The sequence below is a fragment of the Anomaloglossus baeobatrachus genome, chromosome 3, assembly GCF_048569485.1.
Source record: "Anomaloglossus baeobatrachus isolate aAnoBae1 chromosome 3, aAnoBae1.hap1, whole genome shotgun sequence".
In the NCBI taxonomy this organism is placed as follows: Eukaryota; Metazoa; Chordata; class Amphibia; order Anura; family Aromobatidae; genus Anomaloglossus; species Anomaloglossus baeobatrachus.
In genome coordinates this window covers 148412908-148432851 of record NC_134355.1, presented here as the reverse complement: position 1 = coordinate 148432851, position 19944 = coordinate 148412908, and the positions used below count along the sequence as shown (strand labels likewise).

The 19944-nt window shown below is 41.8% G+C and overlaps 1 protein-coding gene across 8 annotated transcripts in view; it reads left to right on the top strand.

The window, feature by feature from the left end:
* The window catches only part of UTRN (utrophin), a 1025654-nt gene that overhangs the window by 970344 nt on the left and 35366 nt on the right, over positions 1-19944 (top strand). For all 8 annotated transcript variants that reach the window (XM_075339520.1, XM_075339517.1, XM_075339516.1 and 5 more), the window contains one exon: positions 15840-15998. In XM_075339520.1, coding sequence (XP_075195635.1) covers positions 15840-15998 — 159 coding nt within the window. The remainder of the gene's footprint in view (positions 1-15839; positions 15999-19944) is intronic.

The following is a 19944-nucleotide window of genomic DNA, read 5'->3' as shown; positions in this document are numbered from 1 at the left end:
TCATGATCACAATATTCCTTCTAATTGTGAGCACTAAGTAACACTATGGGGTAAGGTCCACCATGAGGTCTCTTCATTCTCTCTTCAAAGCCGTAAAAATGAAGGGAAACACAAAGATCACCGTCCAGTATTGGCTTTTAATCAGCATAAATTAGACTTATACACAAAAAAAAATCTGTCATTAAAGGCGCTGAAGTATAACATCAGTAATTCTAACAGATTAATATCCGCTATGCTTGACAGTTTGAGCGGTTGTCACATGATCACTCTTAGGCCCGTTTCACACGTCAGTGAAAAACACTGACGTTCTTCACTGACGTGTAAAACACGCACATGTCCCTCTGTGTTCCGTGATTCACGGCACACGTGGGTTGTCCATGTGCAATCCGTGATCAGTCATTGCATATGGACATTACTCACCTGCCTTCACTGCTGCTGTCCATGGTGCTGAAGTCTCCAGCTCTGCAGCGTCCGCCCACCGCTCTCAGCAGCTACTTCCTGGTCAGCAGTTCCTGCTTTCATGAATATTCATGAGCCAGGCAGGAGCTGCCGAAAGCAGAGGCTGCAGAGCGAATCGCAGGCAAGGTAAGTTGAAAATTTTTAATATTTAATATGTCCGTGATTCTCTTGTACGTGTTTCACTGATCACACACGGATCACACCATAGTGTGGTCCGTGGGTCATCAGTGATGCCAGACAAAAACTGACATGTCTCCGTGCAGAATCACGGCCAAGGGTGCACGCTGCACGGAGACACGTTCAGTGAAAAATCACTGATGTGTGAGCAGACCCATTGATTATAATGGGTCTGCGTATGTCAGTGATTCTGGTACGTTTTAAAAAAAGCACAAACGTACCAGAATCACTGACGTGTGAAAGAGGCCTAATATTATCATTCTTGTGCTTTTGTGCCAACCTGCTACTATTCTGCTTCTCACAAATGTTCCATACAGAGGAACAAGAAGAGAAAATGTTCTACAAGTCATTCCAAGTATGAAAATTGTATATGAGCAGACACGTGATGACCAATTGAATAGTCGGAGAAGAATCCTAACAGTGTGTATATTGCATACTATCATGATTCCCGACATTACATTTCCCACATGTTGAAAGCAATACCTATAAAACCCTTTTAAGTTAAATGTCTAATTGCTAAGGCATCTGCTGGGACTCATCAGAAGGGGCTCCAGTTCCACCTCATTGAATAACAACAGTGAAGGGGAGTTTGGAACTGTGCTCAACCTTGGACACTGCAGTTTCATTCAAATTCCACAATATTGAGGACAATAACCAAGTAAAGCACTCAACTATTTCTATAATTCATCATGGGGGTTGTACTCTTTATTCTATAGCAGTTCAGTAGGGAATGATTGGAGCTACAGTTCACTGTCACGTCATTCTTGCATAGATAAAATTGCCCCATTCTGGTGATCTATGGGGGTCCCAGTGATAAGACTCTCATTAATATAGAAGCTATCATCTATCATGATGATAGGTGGAATTTTTTTTCCTACTGGATTACCTTTTTAAAATAACTCTTTCTAAATAGAGATGAGCAACCCGTGAAAGTTCAGCTCAGTTAGTTTAGCTTGACTTTAGATAAAGTTCTGTTTGGGACCCAGACTTGACGTGAACCCCAATGGAAGTCACTAATCGGGAAGTTCAGGTATTTTCCCACATGCAGCTAGCCATAAATAGATCACTTACAGAGGCAGGTGGGAAGGGGTTTTCTATATTTTTTGTTTGGTGCACACTACATCCGACCATGCTGTTGTTATCCCCAGTGCGAGCCGATCAAACACTGCAAGTGGCTCGCACTGGGCCGAGCATACCTGAACACAGCAATGCTTTCACGAGTGGTTTGCACCTGAACTCTGAACCCAAACTCTGTTTTTTTTGGAAAGTCTGTGTTTAGTACAAACACCGTCCACTGAACTTCGGGTTCACTCATCTCTATTTATAAAGACTGACTGTTTGGGAAATGAAACATTTTGGAAAAGCACCAATACTCATTGACCTGTCTACCAAGATTATCATTAGTTCTTTACAAGCTGAGAGGAGCATGATGCTTGTGGCGAGCCCATCAATTTGTTGAAGAAAAGGAAGAATTAAGCTAAATTTTATTTTAGCATGTACTTATGTGAAGCCTAGTGGAATTAGTGACACTTGAATAATAAGAGTTGTGGTTCGGTGCTTAATCCACCACAACGGTTTGTAGGAGCAAATAGAACTTTGTTGAAGGTGCAATACAATGAGTTCCACACACGAACCATGTTCTTCATAAGTTAACACCTGCCGAAAAAGATGATTCATCTTTGAAACGTTCTTGACTCACTTTCCATGCTTTTTCAGTCTTACAGTGATGCCCTATGAAACATGTTTTTATTTTTATTTGTCTTACGTTGGATAGATGAGTGCTAGGTATTACCATATTCTGCTAGTGGGGTCTTTAAGAAAATGGTTGAGAAGCCATACCCTACATGGATATGAACCTTTCTCAAGAAAGGGAACAGTTTTCTAATTAATTCTAACATAAAATGTAACAGTGTAGCTTGTGTTCATGCCTATTAGTCCCTCTGAATAGAGTTTAGTGGTTTACTTTTGCGTTATTGCTGAGAGCACTTCATTAGAATTTTCTGTGGCTGGTATAACTAGGTTTTTTCTTTATGTTTTCCATACATATTCATGAATTATAAATTAGTCATCTGGGGATATTATAAACCTCTCTAATCTCTTTTTGCAAATAAGTGGCCAATTGAAGTTTGAAATTGAATTTGGCTCTCCAGGCTAATGAAGGTTAATAATCAGAGTGTTTTGCTGTAATTTAATCTGGAGATATCAAAATCTATAGAATAATATTAGGTGACAGCATCACAAATAAAGTCTTTGCTGCCACTTCTTGGCGAGCTTAGAATCTAAATATCCATTAACTACTGAAAAGTTTTTTACATCAGTGATAGTGATGATTGTATCTCAGTCTTTTTATGATGAATTTATCATTAGTCTAACAACAAACAGCAACAGGTGGCCTTCAAGTCATTCAATTCAAGGAGGAAAAACATCTTCTCATAGGAATTTCTATTAGCAGTTGTCATTCTAAATAGCGGGTTAGCCTTCTGGCCAAACCCACACAGCTGTTTAACTTTTTCTCTGGCTTTTCTCAGTGATTATATATCATATCCTCTCTACTAACTATGATCACAATACTGGCTCTTTTCTACTCTTTTTTTTTTTTTTTATGAAAATGTGGCCCATTTAATTAAAGTTTTTACGCCAGTTTTTTGGCATTAAATGTTTTGAAAATTGGCAAAATGTTTTATGCAAAGCGTTTTCACACCACTCTTACATCCAGATATGAGTGGAGCATGGGCAAAATGTGGCATGGCATCACCCATCCACCTGATTAGCATAGATCACCTGTTGATGCACACAGATATGCATGCCACTGAGAAGCACCCAACTCAATAAATGGCATATTTCATATTAATGAATTCAGCATATCTTCCGCCTCATGCCTATTCATTATGATTGGCATTGTACAATGCCAGTCTTAATGAATCAGACACTACGTCTTTATGCACTGATGAGCAAAAGGGTAACAATGTTTTGAACTTTTGACTTTCAGACTCTATATCTGACCATTCACTACAGTTTCAAATATGTGACTACCTTCATTTTATAGACAATCTTGGCTATCTCATACATAAATTTGCTCATGGGGCAGGTGTTTTAACCTACTCATTGTCGGGTCGGGGTGCAGATTCTTCTGCATCATCACGGCGTGGCCTGGCCTGGTTCCATTGCCCCGAGGCGTACAGAAGGGAGGATTGGAGGGTGGCAGGGAGGATGGAGGTAGTAGTCGGGGGTTTAGGAAAGTCTATGAGGATCATGATGAGACCTGTGGTACACGGCCAGGGATGGGGGCTGCCGCTGCAGGGTCTCTCACCGGGGCAGATGTTAAGTGCAGCCGGGATGGTGTCGCTCCCCACAGGCGGAGCGGGATAACCCTGGGAGGATGGCGGGGGTTTGATGGTAGTCCCTGTTGGCACCGCAGACCTGAGCGACAGCAACGGTTAAAGGAGAGGCAGAGACAGGGGCTGCGGTTCCAGGTGTTTTTACCCGCAAGTCTTTCAAGCGCTGCCCGAGGTACCGTTCTCTGCCATGATGGGCTTCAGCCGATCCCGGATCAGTGAAAGGTCAAGTCCGGTGTGGATGTGGGCCTGTGAGCTCTCTCCTCCTTTTGTGCACTAAGTATCGGACCTCCGTGGTGTGAAGCACTTGAGGGTCCCGGTGTCAGTAAAGTATGTCCCGTTCTGTATGCTGATAGCGCGTTTTCGTTATGGGGCCGGTCCTCAACCCCGGATTTTAGGACGGGTCCGGTGACATTCTGTAACCATACCCCGCGACTCTTGCAGAGTTGGTAGACAACTTGAAGTATGCCTGCCCTAGGAATCTGTATCCCGACAGTGCCAGTCCTGTGGAAGCAGCTGCCCTGCTTCTCCCCAGTGAATGTGTTTAACACCTTGGTCCATATAGCTGCGCGCGGCACGTCCGCTCTGCTCTGTGTCTGAAGCTGAACTCTTCTCTAGTTGTGGTGTTATGTGGTCTGAGCTGTTGCCCCCAGTCTCTGCCACTGACTGATTCACTACTCTCACTAGGTCAACCTGCTCACCTGTCCACTGTGCTCCTAGCTCCCCCCTGGTGGTTGCTTCTCCCTGACCCTGAGTCCCCAGTCAAGTGGATCTGAGGAGCCCTTGGTGCGATGGCGTCCTGTAAACCCACCGCTGTAGTGACCCCCTACTGTGATCCGACCCTGGCCCATTCCCCATTGGGGAGGGCAACCCTGTGACTGTATGTATGTGCATGTGTAACCCGACCTCGACCTTCCTTTGACCCAGGAGGAGTACTACACCCTAATGGGGGTGCAGTACCCTGTGGCGCCTGAGGCAGGCATGGGCGCCACACATGCATATCTGGGTTTCAACATTGCCTTAATCCTTCTGGTGCTCTTGGTCAGATTCAAGCATATTTGAACTAAAATCTGATTCCAGGTCTCTTCCACACGTTCCCAATGTTGGTGTATACTGGTTGACTCACTTGGGTGTGTATACAGCTTTTTCTTCAACTTAAACCACAAGTGTTCAATTTTGCTGAGACCCAAGGCCTTTACTTCATTGTCATTGAACCATTTATTCACCAATTTTTACGTATTCTTCGGGTCGTTGTCCTGCTAGAACACAATATCATCCTTTTCATACCCATATCACTTGAGTGTTTGAAGTACCTCGCCATGTAGAATACTCACATATAGCTTAGAATTGAGACCTCCATCAATCCTCGTCAAGTATCCAACGGCTTTGGCTGTGAAACAACCACATATCACCAGGCTTCCTCCACCGAACTTAACAGTTCCTTCAATTTCTTGATTGTTAGCCCCTTTTTCCCTTATTTCTTTCTGACGCATTTACACCCATCAGAGCCTAGTCAATTGACTTTTGTTTAATTGCTCAAAATCACCTTTCTGTGATCTCACTATTACGAAGCGTACAAGCCACCTATAATACTTTGTTTGTTGAGCCAGAACTGATAGACCTTGTGATGAGCCGACTTGTTGACTCAGATATTTTGCCTTGACGTCCACCTCACGGCTTCTGAATGGATGGACAGTCTTCATTTTGTATTCTTCCAACTGTCATGACACACATGATGTAGTTTGCAATTTTCTTGACTGAGAGACAGCGATCAATGAGCTGGATGATGCTATTTCTCTTTTAATAATAATATAATAATCTTTTTATTTCTATAGTGCCAACATATTCCGCAGCGCTTTACAGTGTAGAGGTTCGAATACAAACATTCATAAGTAATAGTTGTATAAGATACAATAATTGAAGCAAAAATAAAGATGACCCTGCTTGTGAGAGCTTACAATCTACAATGGGGTGAGGTGGGGGTGACACAAAGTGCAAGTGCTTATTTACAATGGCGGTCCAGCCATGTCGAAGAAATGGGGGATAGATAAAGCCTGCTTGAGCCAGTCACTAGCTAATCTTTGTAATGCTTATGGGTGCAGTAGAATATGATGGCGAATTATGTTATGACAAATAATGGAGGGGATATATATGAATTGACTTCAATTAAGGAGGGTGATGGGTCACCCTAAAAAGATGTGTTTTTAGGGAGCGTCTGAAGCTGCATAAGTTGTATATCATCCTAGTTTCTTGGGGTAGATCATTACAGAGAATTGGTGCAGTCTTGGAGCCAGGAGTGGGAGGATTGAATTAGTGTGGATGTTAGTAGAAAATCGTTTACAGAACGTTCTCTTTTCTTGTGAAATCTTCTTCATGGTTGCTCCTTGATTCAAATCAGTGATCTTTTGTTTGGGAATCAACCTAGTAACACACTGAGCTATTAGGGAATGTGAGAACAGGTTGGAATTTGTAGTATACAGGAAGAAAAATAATTTTCCACCACCAGGAGCAAAACAGTAACAATGCAGTTTCATGACAAGAATCTGCATAAATAATCATATCCTAAATAGTTTCAAGTCAAATTTATGTATGAGATAGCCAGGATGATTGTCTTTAAAATGAAGGTAGTCTCACATTTGAAGATGTAGTGAATGGTGAGTTATAAAGCATGAAAGTCAATATATCAAAACATTGTTACTCTTTTGCTTGTCAGTGTATGTGAATTGTGTTAAAAATTATTTAAAAAAGCGCCACTGTGAAAAATAATCCAAAACTACTTTTTTAAAATGTAATAATCCCCTATAAGATTAAGGAATATATTGTGAAAGTTTGAGTAAATTCTTGCAAAAGTAAAGGGAATGTACATTTTTTTTTTTGGGGGGGGTTATAATGAAATGTAGATATTTCACCTTACGTCACTTTTTTAATTGCTTTCGTAAAGAACGTTGTATTATTTATCTTCAGTAGCTTCAGGGTACATAACAACATAACAGGCTGCTGAATGCTGTTAACAGCCAAATCCTCTCTGGCTCCAACGGTTCCTCTATTTTAGGGATCAATATTCTTAGCTCAATTCTAATCAAAGTTTTGATTCAATCATAATTGAGGTGAAATGATTGCTAAGGAGCTGCTCAAGACAAAGCTGCCAGGCGAGTTCTTTGATGTATTTGGCAGGGAACAGCATTCAGCAGCTTGTTATGTATCATGGTGCAAGTAGCAAAAACTAAATAATACCATATCATTTTTTTAGGTGAAAATATGGATTTTTTTTTTAAAAAGGCTGTCCAAAAGTGCAAATAGCCTTTGATAAAGCTTAAACACTATTTCAATCTAATTCTTATATACTTTTTCATTTTCTTGATATTTGTTTGCTATCAGTAAATGAAAACGCTCCTGTTTACGTCTTTCCACTGAAAATTACTCAGGTTGCTGCCTGAGTATTTAAAGATGTGTTCTCAATTCACTGACTGCAAACTAACATGAAGAAAATAGTAAGCAATTGAGACGTAACATATTAAAACGTTGCGCCATTATAGCACCCAGAACTCTTTGGGTTGGGAAAAGCAAATCTACGTTTTCATACGCTGGATAAAAGGTACAGTATTCTGGAATAGCTGAGTGACAAGCCCCTTGAGGAGTTTTCCCCAAAACAGAGATATCTAAGAAATGTCTTGACAGATGAGACGTGTTAGAGCAATCAACTGTGTATGAAAATTTCTGAGTAGGAGTTTTGCCATTGTTTTGTATTCTAACCCACAGATACTCCATTGCATTTAATAGTTGCTATTTATATACCATTCCCTAGATTCATTAGTGCTGCTACAAATTCCTCCCTGTAAATAGCACAGAGAGCCTTGAATAAATAATGATGTTCCTATCTCGGTGCCTGAATCTATCTCTTGTTGATCTTATAGTACTTTATTGAAGTTTCAGCTACTAATAACTCCACTGTCTCATGCTCTCTTTTTTTCTTTGATTGTGCAATTAAAGCTTTCTTTATGCACTAATTAAACTAACAGAGCACATGAAACTAGAGAAGTGAGTGTCTATTATCTACGGGCCAGTGTTCATGGTGCTCACGTAAGATGCTTCATGCAGGTCCCAAAGTCAGAGGAACATTTAGTTAGTATTAAATTTGTTTAGGATTTTAATTTGATGGCATCTTATCATAGAAGAATGAATATGTGAATTATATAATATCTGCAATACAAAAACAGTGATGGCTAAATTTGTTGCACCCATGAAATTGTGCTAGAAAATGAAGTAATTCTCCCAACAAATTATTGCAGTTACACGTTTTTGTATCAACATGTTAATTTCCTTTGTGTGCATTGGAGCAACAGAAAAAAAAATGAAAAAACTGCAACTTGGACATAATTTCCCACAACACCCGAAAAGTGGGCCTGATAATTTTGTTGATACCTTTCCAAAATTGTGGGTAAGCAACATTGTTTCAAGCATGTGATGCTCGTTCAAAGTCACCTGTTGCAAGTAACAGGTGTTGGCAATATGAAAATCACACCTGAAACCACATAGAAAGGGGAGAAGGTGACTCAATCTTTGCAATATGTGCGTGTGTTTCACCCTAAGCATGGAGAACAGAAAGAGGAGAAGAATACTGTCTGAGGACTTGAAAACTAAAATTTTTGAAAAAATATCAACAATCTTAAGGTTACAAGTCCATCTACAGAGAGCTTGATGTTCCTTCTTTGCACAGTGCGCAACATAATAAAGAAGTTTACAACCCATGGTCCTGTAGCTAATCTCCTTGGACGTGGACGGCAGAGAAAAAATAATGAAATGTTGCAACGCAGGATAGTTCGGATAAGTAGCCCAATCAAGTTTCAAAGAACTATTCATCGACAATTGAATTCAATGGAACACTATGGCAGGAGAGCCAGGAGGACCCCACTGCTGACAGAGACATAAACAAGCTAGACTGCAGTTTTCCAAAATGTACGTAAGCCAAAATTCTTCTGGGAAAGCGTCTGGTGGACAGATGAGACCAAGATTCAGCTTTTTGGTAAAGCACATCATTACACAGAATGAAGCCTACAAAGAAAAGAACACAGTACCTACAGTCATATATGGTAGAGGTTCAAAGATGTTTCGGGGTTGTTTACTGCCTCTGTCACTCGGTTCCTTGACGGTATGCAAGGCATCATCAAATCTGAAGATTATCAAAGGATTTTGGGTTGCAATGTAGAGCCCAGTGTCAGAAATCTGGGTTTGCATCTCAGGTCATGGGTCTTCCAGCAGGACAATGACCCCAAACACACTTCAAGAAGCCCACAGAAATTGATGGAAACAAAGTGATGGAGAGTTCTAAAATGGCAGCAATGAGTCCGGATCTAAATTCCATTGAACATCTGTGGAGAGATCTTAAAATTGTGGTTGGGAGAAGACACCTTCATATATGAGACCTGGAGCAGTGTGCAGAAGAAGAGTGGTCCATAATTCCAGTTCAGAGGTATAAGGAGCTTATTGATGATGATAGATTCCAGTAATTTATTCCAAAGGGTGTGCAACCAACAATTAAGTCAATGGTGCCAACAATTTTGTACTGACTGTACATGTATTTTTAAAAGTATCTTAAATCTATGACCTCATTCACACGGCCATAAGGCAGGCAAATTTCAGAAGTCTTATTGCTGCAGCAATTCCTAACAGATTACAAGTCCACTGAACTGAATGAACATGATCTCTGTGATACTGTTAATTTGGGTTATAAAACCTGTGGCTGGCTGTCCGAGGCATGCATTAGTAATGTAGATTTTAATATGCACCTGTATTACACCCTTCCAAATTAGGTTGATCACTGCACAACGAACTCTGCCTTGTTAAAAAATACTTTTCACCATATATTTCATTTTAAACTGGACACTAGAAAAATAGTTTTATTTAATTTAAAATTTCACCTATCCTCATAGATATCAGCACTCAAAGTATTTGTCAGCTATTGGGTTAATTTTAGTTAAGTCTAAAGGCCCCGTCACACTAAGCAACATCGCTGCTAACGAACAACTTTTGTGACGTTGCTAGCGATGTTGCTGTGTGTGACATCCAGCAACAACCTGGCCCCTGCGGTGAGGTCGTTGGTTGTTGCTGAATTTCCTGGGCCATTTTTTAGTTGTTGCTGTCCCGCTGTGAAGCTCAGATCGCTGTGTGTGACAGCGAGACAGCAACAACTAATGTGCAGGGAGCAAGAGCCGGCTTCTGCGGAGGCTGGTAACCACAGTAAACATCGGGTAACCAAGAAGCCCTGTCCTTGGTTACCCGATATTTACCTTTGTTACCAGCCTCCGCCGCCACTCTCACTGTCAGTGCCGGCTCCTGCTCTGTGCACATGTAGCTGCAGGACACATCGGGTTAATTAACCCAATGTGTGCTGTAGCTAGGAGAGCAAGGAGCCAGCGCTAAGCATTGTGCGCTGCTCCCTGCTCTGTGCACATGTAGCTGCAGGACACATCGGGTTAATTAACCCGATGTGTGCTGTAGCTAGGAGAGCAAGGAGCCAGCGCTAAGCATTGTGCGCTGCTCCCTGCTCTGTGCACATGTAGCTGCAGCACACATCGGGTAATTAACCCGATGTGTGCTGTAACTAGGAGAGCAGGGAGCCAGCGCTCAGTGTGCGCTGCTCCCTGCTCTCTGCACGTGTAGCTCCGTGCGGTGGTAACCAAGGTAAATATCGGGTTGGTTACCCGATATTTACCTTAGTTACCAAGCGCAGCATCTTCCACGCAGCGCTGGGGGCTGGTCACTGGTTGCTGGTGAGCTCACCAGCAACTCGTGTAGCGACGCTCCAGCGATCCCTGCCAGGTCAGGTTGCTGGTGGGATCGCTGGAGCGTCGCAGTGTGACATCTCACCAGCAACCTCCTAGCAACTTACCAGCGATCCCCATCGTTGTTGGGATCGCTGGTAAGTTGCTTAGTGTGACTGGACCTTAAGTGGATCTTATCATTATCAGATCATTTTTCACTGGGGCATGTACTTCTTCCTCTTGTATGAGCTTATCTAATGATAAGTAGAAAGCAATACAGGTGGAAAGAAATAAGCAACCCCAGTAAGAAAAACATCAGATAATGCCCACTTGGGCTAAAGGTAGATTAACTCATTAGCTGCCAAATACTTTGATAGCTAATATACAACAAAAAGGCAAAGTAAAAAAAATGTTTTATTCTGCTCTGCAAATATTATTACATCCGATGTCCAGTTCAATGTGAAACATATGGTGAAAGGTCCTAATTTGCGTAGCTCATTTTTGGATAAGGATTTCCACTGATTCTGAGAACAGGGCTCCAAAGCCCCAATCCAAATTTTGAACGAAGCTCATATTTTCAGAAACAAAAGGGTTAGTGCTCCATTTGGAATTGTGAGTGGAGACGTAAATTCTGAGGGGTGCCTTTTCTGCCAAAGTTTATATTAAAAACATGACAAGTGATTAATACATCTTATAATAGGGATGAGATAGGTCATCAGTGTGAATTTGGTGAATGTCGGACTCCAGCAGCTACAACGGTGAATAGATGGAACTATTGAACAATGATGGACTGTGCAGCTTATTTCATTGTATTACGGGCGCTGTCAAACAGCTCCTGTTCGAGAGAATAGATAAAAACAGATACAAAAGCTTGCCTTAAGGCCCCTTTACACACTGCAACATTGCTAGCGATATCGCTGTAACGTCAACGGTTTTGTGACGTAATAGCAACCTCCCCAGTGACATTGCAGTGTGTGACATGCATCAGCGACCTGGCCCCCACTGTGAGGTCGCTGATCGCTACAAGTCGTTCTTGGTCCTTTGTTTCCCGCTGCGCAGCATGCATCGGTGTGTTTGACACCGTTTCAATGACATCGTTAGCAACTTAGAACCCAGCGTGCTATAGCATCCCCTGCTGTGTGACACGTCCGCAACGACCAGCGAGGTCCATATCGCTGCTGCGTCGTTGGCCAGATCTGTCTGTTTGACAGCTCACCAGCGACTTTCCAGCGATCCCGGCCAGGTCGGGATTGCTGGTGAGATCGCTAGAAAGTCTCAGTGTGTAAAGGGGCCTTTACACCTCTGGAGCCCACAATGCAATCAGCAATACCAGGGTACAGCAAAGATGTCACCTATAAGTAGAGTCCTGACCTCCTAGGTTAACATGTAATCATACTTTCAAATCCCTGATCAGTACGGCCACCGTTTTCATGTCTTTGACTATGGAAAGCTAGACTTGAAATAGTTGTATCCATGATAAATTAATGTCTGTATCTCTGCTACACACAAAATGCACTGGAGGTGGGTTATGGAGGCATGGAGAAAAAAAAGCCCTGCCCAGTATGCTTAAAGAGTACCTGTCCGCTCTCTTCATGTGTCTGTTTTAGAAGATACTTCTATTTCCCATAAAATATTAATTCTGTATTGACTTTTGTTATAACTCTTTCTTCTGCCATTCTTCTGTTCTTCCACTTGGAAATCTATGAATATATGGACATCTGGGTGTTACTTCTTTATTTTAACAAAGCAGCATGTCTTTATACAATCTGACATTGGCAGTACAAAATGGACAGATTGTAAGAACACACCCAAGTTGGTAACACCCAGTTGTCAATTTATTCATGCATTTCTATTAGGATTAATAGAGGCATGAGGTAATACAGAGTTTTAAGAAAATATGCCCCACAGTTATTAGAGAATACAAATCTTTATGCAACAAATCACTTTTGGTTTCTGGGTGTATAGCTAAAATTAACTACAATTAGCTTTTTTAAGAATCATCTTGTATTTTCAGAAGCCTATGTAGGAACAAGGCAGCATAGTGTCTTGGTTGATATCACTGTAGCCTTATAATGCCGGGTCTTTGGTTTGAACCAATGACAACATCTACAAGGTGTTTATACTGTATGTTCTCACTGTGTTGGAGGTGATTTAAACATTAACATCCAATATGCGCTACTGTGATAACTTTGGCGGTTTTTCAGACTGTAGTTTAAAAATGCACCGTGCACTGTCTGACTATCGGGCAGGATTACTAAATATGCCCAAGTTTTGTACTAAAAAAAATGCTCAGGCTCTTGACACATAACTAAAATTATTTTAGCTATTTGTTCTTCAGAAGACTTTGATTTTGAGTTATGTAATGTGTGCTTTTATTAGTTTTATCGGTAGGTATTTTTAGCCTATGACTGAATTGTAAAATGTTAAAGGGAATCTGTCAGCAGGTTTTTGCTATGTAATCTGAAGACAGCAAGACATAGGTGCTGAGACGCATATTTCAGCAATGTTAACTTATTAGGATGTGTACTGTTCTTTAATTACAATTGTTTTATCAGCAGGAGATTATCACTGCCCCAACTATAGCTCATGTGCCTGACAGATCATGCCTCCTCCTCTGATAAGCAGCTCACTGTCAATAGGCAATGAACACAGGAAGCTATGGTGTCGGCCCAGCATCTATCAGAGCTCTGCTACTTTTAAAGTAGTTGTCCACTACTAGGATAAACCCTTCTGATTCCACATATTTCCTCCAGGTAAAATAAAATAAAAAACATTACACTCTCCTCTCGTACCAGCGCCGTTTCAACGATGCCATGGTTTGGGTTCCCAGGGCTCAAGTGAGGTTGTGATGTCACACGAGATGTGCAACAAGGAAAAGGAGAAAAGTACTGCACAACCAAAACGTATTGTATTATAAAAGGCAACCTTTATTGTAGCAATTTGAATTAAAAACACTAAAAACAAACACATCCAATGACACGGCATACAAACCCCCACCCAACCCCTTAAATACTAAGTAGTATGAGCAAAAACAATTGTACAATGGGACACTGTGACAAAAATTTTTTTTACACAGTTATACAGTAATCTCATGCAATGATAATTTATAACAACATAGCAGCTCGGCAAATATATACAGCCATAATAATAACAAGATAAATATCGACCAAGATTATAGTTACTTGCTTGTGCATAAAGGGCCAAACCACTCACAGAAGTAATATGATTATACCAATAGAGAGGAACCACATGAGGTTCTAAGTATCCTGACAAAAAGGTTCCATACCCAAATAATGGTCCTATAACAAACCAACAAGAGTCCATGATGCCAAAAACATCTCCGTGAGCAAGTAGCCAGACAAGGAAAAGGTCAGGAGAAGCGGGGGGGGTGAGGGGGAGAGACAAAGGATCACCGCAAGGGGCGGCTTCTTCAGGGAGAGTGACACACTCTCACTCTCTCAGTTGTAAATTATCATTGTATGAGATTATAACTGCGTAAAAAAATTTTTTGTCGCATTGTTCCATTGTACAATTGTTTTTGCTCATACTACTTAGTATTTAAGGGGTTGGGTGGGGGTTTGCATGCTGTGTCATTGGATGTGTTTGTTTTTAGTGTTTTTAATTCAAATTGCCACAATAAAGGTTGCCTTTTATAATACAATACGTTTTGGTCGTGCTCCCATTCTTGTGCGGTACTTTTCTCCTTTTCCTTGTTGTCCTTTTTACTGCATGGGTGAGCAACCACCAATTCTTTATTCTTGGAGGTACACCCGTTCTCTTTTTGTCGTCACGCAAGCTGTGCGTCAAATCAGTGCCGGTTTCCTTCTCCCCGACTTATGACCAAATGAGCAATCAAAAGGAAGTGAGCGCAGTAGCACACTTCCTGTTTATTAGTTAGTTTGGTCAGTAGGCGGTGAGAAGGAATCCAGCGCTGATTGGACTTTGAGTACACGTGATGTCACAGTCCCACATGAGCCCTGGGAGCACACCGTTGGTACAGGAGATGAGTATAGTCTTTTTTATTTTACCTGGGGGAAATGTGGAATCAAAAAGGGTTGACCTAATAGTGGACAACCCCTTTAAGAACTCTAATTGTTTCACAACTGCTGCACACAGTAAACTAAGTGATACATTGCCGGAATCAAGGTCACTTTTCTTACATTATGCTGCTGTCAGATGAGGTTGCAATAACTGGTGACGGATTACCTTTAAAGATTTCCCTTTTAAATGTCCGTATACTGGTAAATTGGATGGTAAAGACTAAAGACAATTTATTTGCCATAATGTTTAATTTCCTCACACAGATTTTGGCATTGTTTTACTTTGTTGTGGCAGTCTTTTTTTTTTTTTTTATAAAAGTATAACTGAGCAGTTGGCATTATTAGCTGACACTTATGAAGCATCTTCTCAACAACTGACAGCAAACTGTCATTCTGTCAGCAAGTTCTGTAAAGCCATCAGTTTCTGAGACGTTAATTCAAGAAACACCACATCAAAACTTACAGCGGAAAAGTTCTGCAAGAACATCTGTGATTTAATATACTTTTACCTAGGAAGATTCCTGTCCAAATGGATCTATGTTAACACAATCTTCCAGTCTTCACAAAGTTTTCATATTGTGGACAGCACATCCCTTCTTTACACCTGTTGATGTGCTACGGCTGCAATTATTTTTTTAGACCACATAAAAGTTGTAATCAGTCTCTGCGGTGTTTGTCTAGGCCAATAATATGGAACTGGCAATTATACGTATTAATGCTCATTCGGTTGCTTATCTGGAACTGTACAATATTAATTCACGAATTACTGAGCACCCACCAAAATGACATCCAGGACTTTGATTAAGTAATTAGGAGGCCTACTTTTACCTACTATTAATAAGTCTTTTCAGATGCAAGTAACTTCCTTATTTACTTATTTAGACAGTGAGTAATCTAATAAATACCAACTTGGTCGAAAGATGGAGAGATCATTTGGTGGATGCGGATGCTTGAGGAGACAACTTGTTAGAGTAATTACTAGTAATGTATGTCCGCTTTAGAGTAAGCTTCAAATGGATTGCATACTTGACGTTATCTGTAGTAAGGAGTATGTACTATACTTGCAGTGATGATGAACACGCCCTGATCCAGCAATACTGTCACACATTGGGAGGAGAGTCACCATTAGGTCAACCGCAAAGTCCTACACAGATCCTGAAGTCAGTAGAAAAGGAGGAACGAGGAGAGCTGGAAAGAATCATTGCCGATCTAGAGGAAGAGCAGAGGTATGCTATAGAAAATCATGGTCTGTATGTTTCATTTTAGGTTACAAAAAGAGCTTCCTTATCACATATAGTATGTGTGGACATAATGTACACACACACATATATATATATATATATATATATATACCGTATTTTTCGGACTATAAGACGCACCGGACCATAAGACACACCCTGGTTTTAGAGCAGGAAAATAGGAAAATAAAATTTTAAGCAAAAAATGGGAGTCAGGACACACTGCTATGGGGCGAGGATATGCTGCTGACACTGTTATGGGGGTAATGTCTCCAAATTCTCTACTAAGGTACCCCAGCCTAGTAATGAGCCTCCTGCCTTGTATATACAGTATATGTCCCTCATCCTGCTATATACCCCATCCTGGCATATGGCCCCATCCTGCTATATACGGTAACCCATCCTGGCATATGGCCACATCCTGCTATATACCCCCATCCTGCTATATACCCCCATCCTGCTATATACCCCCATCCTGCTATATACCCCCAACCTGCTACATACCCCCATCCTGCTCATATACCACCATCCTGCTATATACCCCCATCCTGCTCATATACCCCCATCTTGCTCATATACCCACATCCTGCTCATAATATACCCCCATCCTGCTCATAATATACCCCCATCCTGCTCATAGTATACCCCCATCCTGCTCATAGTATACCCCCATCCTGCTCATATTCTACACCCATGCTGCTCATATTATACCCCCATCCTGCTCATATTATACCCCCATCCTGCTCATATTATACCCCCATCCTGGTATACGGCCCACATCCTGTGGCACATAAAAAAAAATAAACGTTTATACTCACCTTACCTCACTCCCTGCAGCATCGCTCCTCCTCCCGTCTGTGTCAGCGGCAGCACCGCTGAGTGGAGCCGTCCCCGTTCTCCTGCAGCATTGCGATGTCCTCCTGTGCCAGCGACGGCTGCGTGTGGACACGTGCGCACAGCGATGACGTCATCGCTATGTGCGCTGCTAGTCTCAGCGGCCGCTGCTGGCACAGGAGGACGTCGCAATGCTGCAGGAGAACGGGGACGGCTCCACTCAGCGGCGCTGCCGATGACACAGATGGGAGGAGGAGCGATGCTGCAGAAGAACGGGGACGGGTCCACTCAGCGGCCGCCGGCAGCCAGGTGGAGATCGCGGTGCTGCAGGGGAACGGGGACAGGTGAGTGTACTGATTTACTGCACCCCACGCTGATGATGATGCACGGGGGGCAGTGAATACAGCCACACATGATCACTCCAGCCTGTAGTTGCCAGGGGTGATCACGGCCGGCTGTTTATCCCTTGCCCATCCTCCCACCCATCATCCCGCCCACCTGTCTACTCCTGCTTCAGCGCTGAGAGATGGGCGGGAGGATGGGCGTGCATATTAAATGAGCGGGTCCACGTGGTCACGGCAGGCGCTGCTGCTGCCTGCTCGTGCCCCCGATGACCCGCTCCACCGCAGCACCCTCATTCCCCGCAGCCATGCCCTACATTCAGACCATTAGACGCACCCCCCACTTTCGCCCAACTTTTGAGGGAAAAAAAGTGCGTCTTATGGTCCGAAAAATACGGTTATATATGCCACAACCCTATACTGATATTCTTTCTTATATGTTAATCAATAAAGAAGGTTACATATACAATGGCGACAAGACCTAAAAGAGACCTATGTAAATGTTAACATCTTAATACTACAGGATTCAGACAGATGTGTCCTTAAAGGGGTTGTTAGGTCTAAAATGATAAGTCTGCAGTCATTCTATGTGACCGCAGACTTATGAAACCTCCTATGTCACACAGCATGGACTGTAATGATTCGCTGGTTTCCGAGGTGGGAACGGCAGTCATGTGACCGCAATAATGCGATATGCATGTTCCCGGCCAGAACCCGACTAGTGGGTGCGGCCTCACTCAATACAGATGGTGTATGGAATGCATGCGTCTCACTAGTAGGCATGACCTTGTTCAATACATTTGTATTGAGTGAGGTTGCACTCACTAGTTTGTTTCTGGGAAACATGAATAATTATGGTCACATGACTGCCATTTCCAGCTCAGAAACTGGTGAATCCTTGGCGCTTTGAGGATTCATACGTCACATAAAGTGGCTGCAGACTTATAATTTTGGACCGGAAAACCTCTTCAGTTGGTTCTTAAAGTCACCACATCCCAAGATGTTCAGGGAGACATATTAAAGAAGCATGAAAAAAATTGTACCTGTTGTTCTTTTGACAGACTTTGAATAAGCAATAGTACAAGCGAATATAAGAAACTTCTGAGACAATTCTTCATCTGCCCCTCCCGCATGCCTCCTGAAATTGTCATTCACTCTGAAAAACAACTCAACTCCCACTTACTCAACAAAGGACAAACTGCCAGCACAGTGAGGTGTCAGGTTATTATGATATAAGGAGGGAGGAGGAGGACTGAGGAGCAGAGTGAGAAAACAAGCAGAGGCAAACACAGAAAGATTATGCTGAGCTTTCCAACAAGTCTTGTACCTTACCCCAGAGCTGTATTCACATCTACACTGCCAGGTAGTGTAGGCAGTGCAGGCGCATCATCGGTATTTATAATGAAGAGCATAAATACCCCTCTGTGTGTTGTGCTAGATGTAGGAGACATCATAGCAGCTAAACTCTTCCCACAAGCTCAATCATTAGCATATTAAGAAAGAGAAGGGAAAACTGCTGAAAATGCATAAAACAAGTCATATAAAGGCCACAAATAGTGTTATTCCTTCTGTACACACATAGGATTGTTTATTCTGAAAAATTACTGAAAATATAGCTACCTTTTAATTCAACTGAAGATGGATTAAGGGTAGACAAATCTGTAATTTAGATAGATTAGAAATTGTTTAAAATTTAAAAAAATAACATTTTAACAATGACTGTAAAAGAAAGAAAAAAATCAGGAACTGTTGAAAACATTGTACATGAAATTATAGGCCATAGCATATTATTTGTAGTTGAAAACTTTTCAATGGTGGTTGTTCTTTTACATGATGGAAATAGGAGGACATGTTTGTCAGTGTGTCAGTGGAGTGTCAGAGCTGCACCGAGTATTATATTTTCTTTGCCTTCGCTGTTTATTTCTTTCTTCCTCAATCACTTGCTATGCTCTTTCTCTTTCTGCCTTCACGACTTTTGCATATTTTTCTCTTTTCTTCTTTTTTTACTTGAAAGCCAAATTTAAATCATCATCTGATCCGATATAAACTACATATTTTACATTGGCAGTATACTCCAGTTTCTGCAAATAAACCTTATTTATTTCATAAGGAAAGTTATACAGTTTTTCATTATACTTGCATTTATTCAGTAAAAGGGTTCTCCGTGGATAGAAAAAAGTAAGTAACTGAAAGAAATATCATTATAAATAAATTCCTAAATGCAGTTAATCAGCAAATCACAATAATTTTATCTAGGGAGGTAATCACTATAGAAACAAAAGGCTGCCAGCTTGTTAGGCCTGTTTCACACGCCAGTGAAAAACACAGATGTTTTTCACTGACGTGTTAAAAACGCCTATGTCCCTCCGTGTGCCATGATTCACTGCACACGTGGGTTGTCCATGTGCAATCCGAGACGTGATCCATCATCCATGATTGCACATGGATATATACTCACCTGTCTCATTCCTGCTGTCCGTGGTGATGAATCTCCAGCTCTGCAGCATCCGGCCGCTGCTGTCTCTCACCTCTGCAGCTACTTCCGGGTCGGCTCTGGCTGCATAAATGAATATGCATGCCAGAATGATCCAGGAGAAGGTGAGTTGAAAATGCTTTTTATTTTCAATGGACGTTTTTTTCTGGTACATGTTTCACGGATCACACCATAGTGTGGTCCATGAGACATCAGTGATGCCAGAAAAAAACGGACGTGTCTCCGTGCGGCAATCATGGACACGCGTGTATGCCGTACGGATACA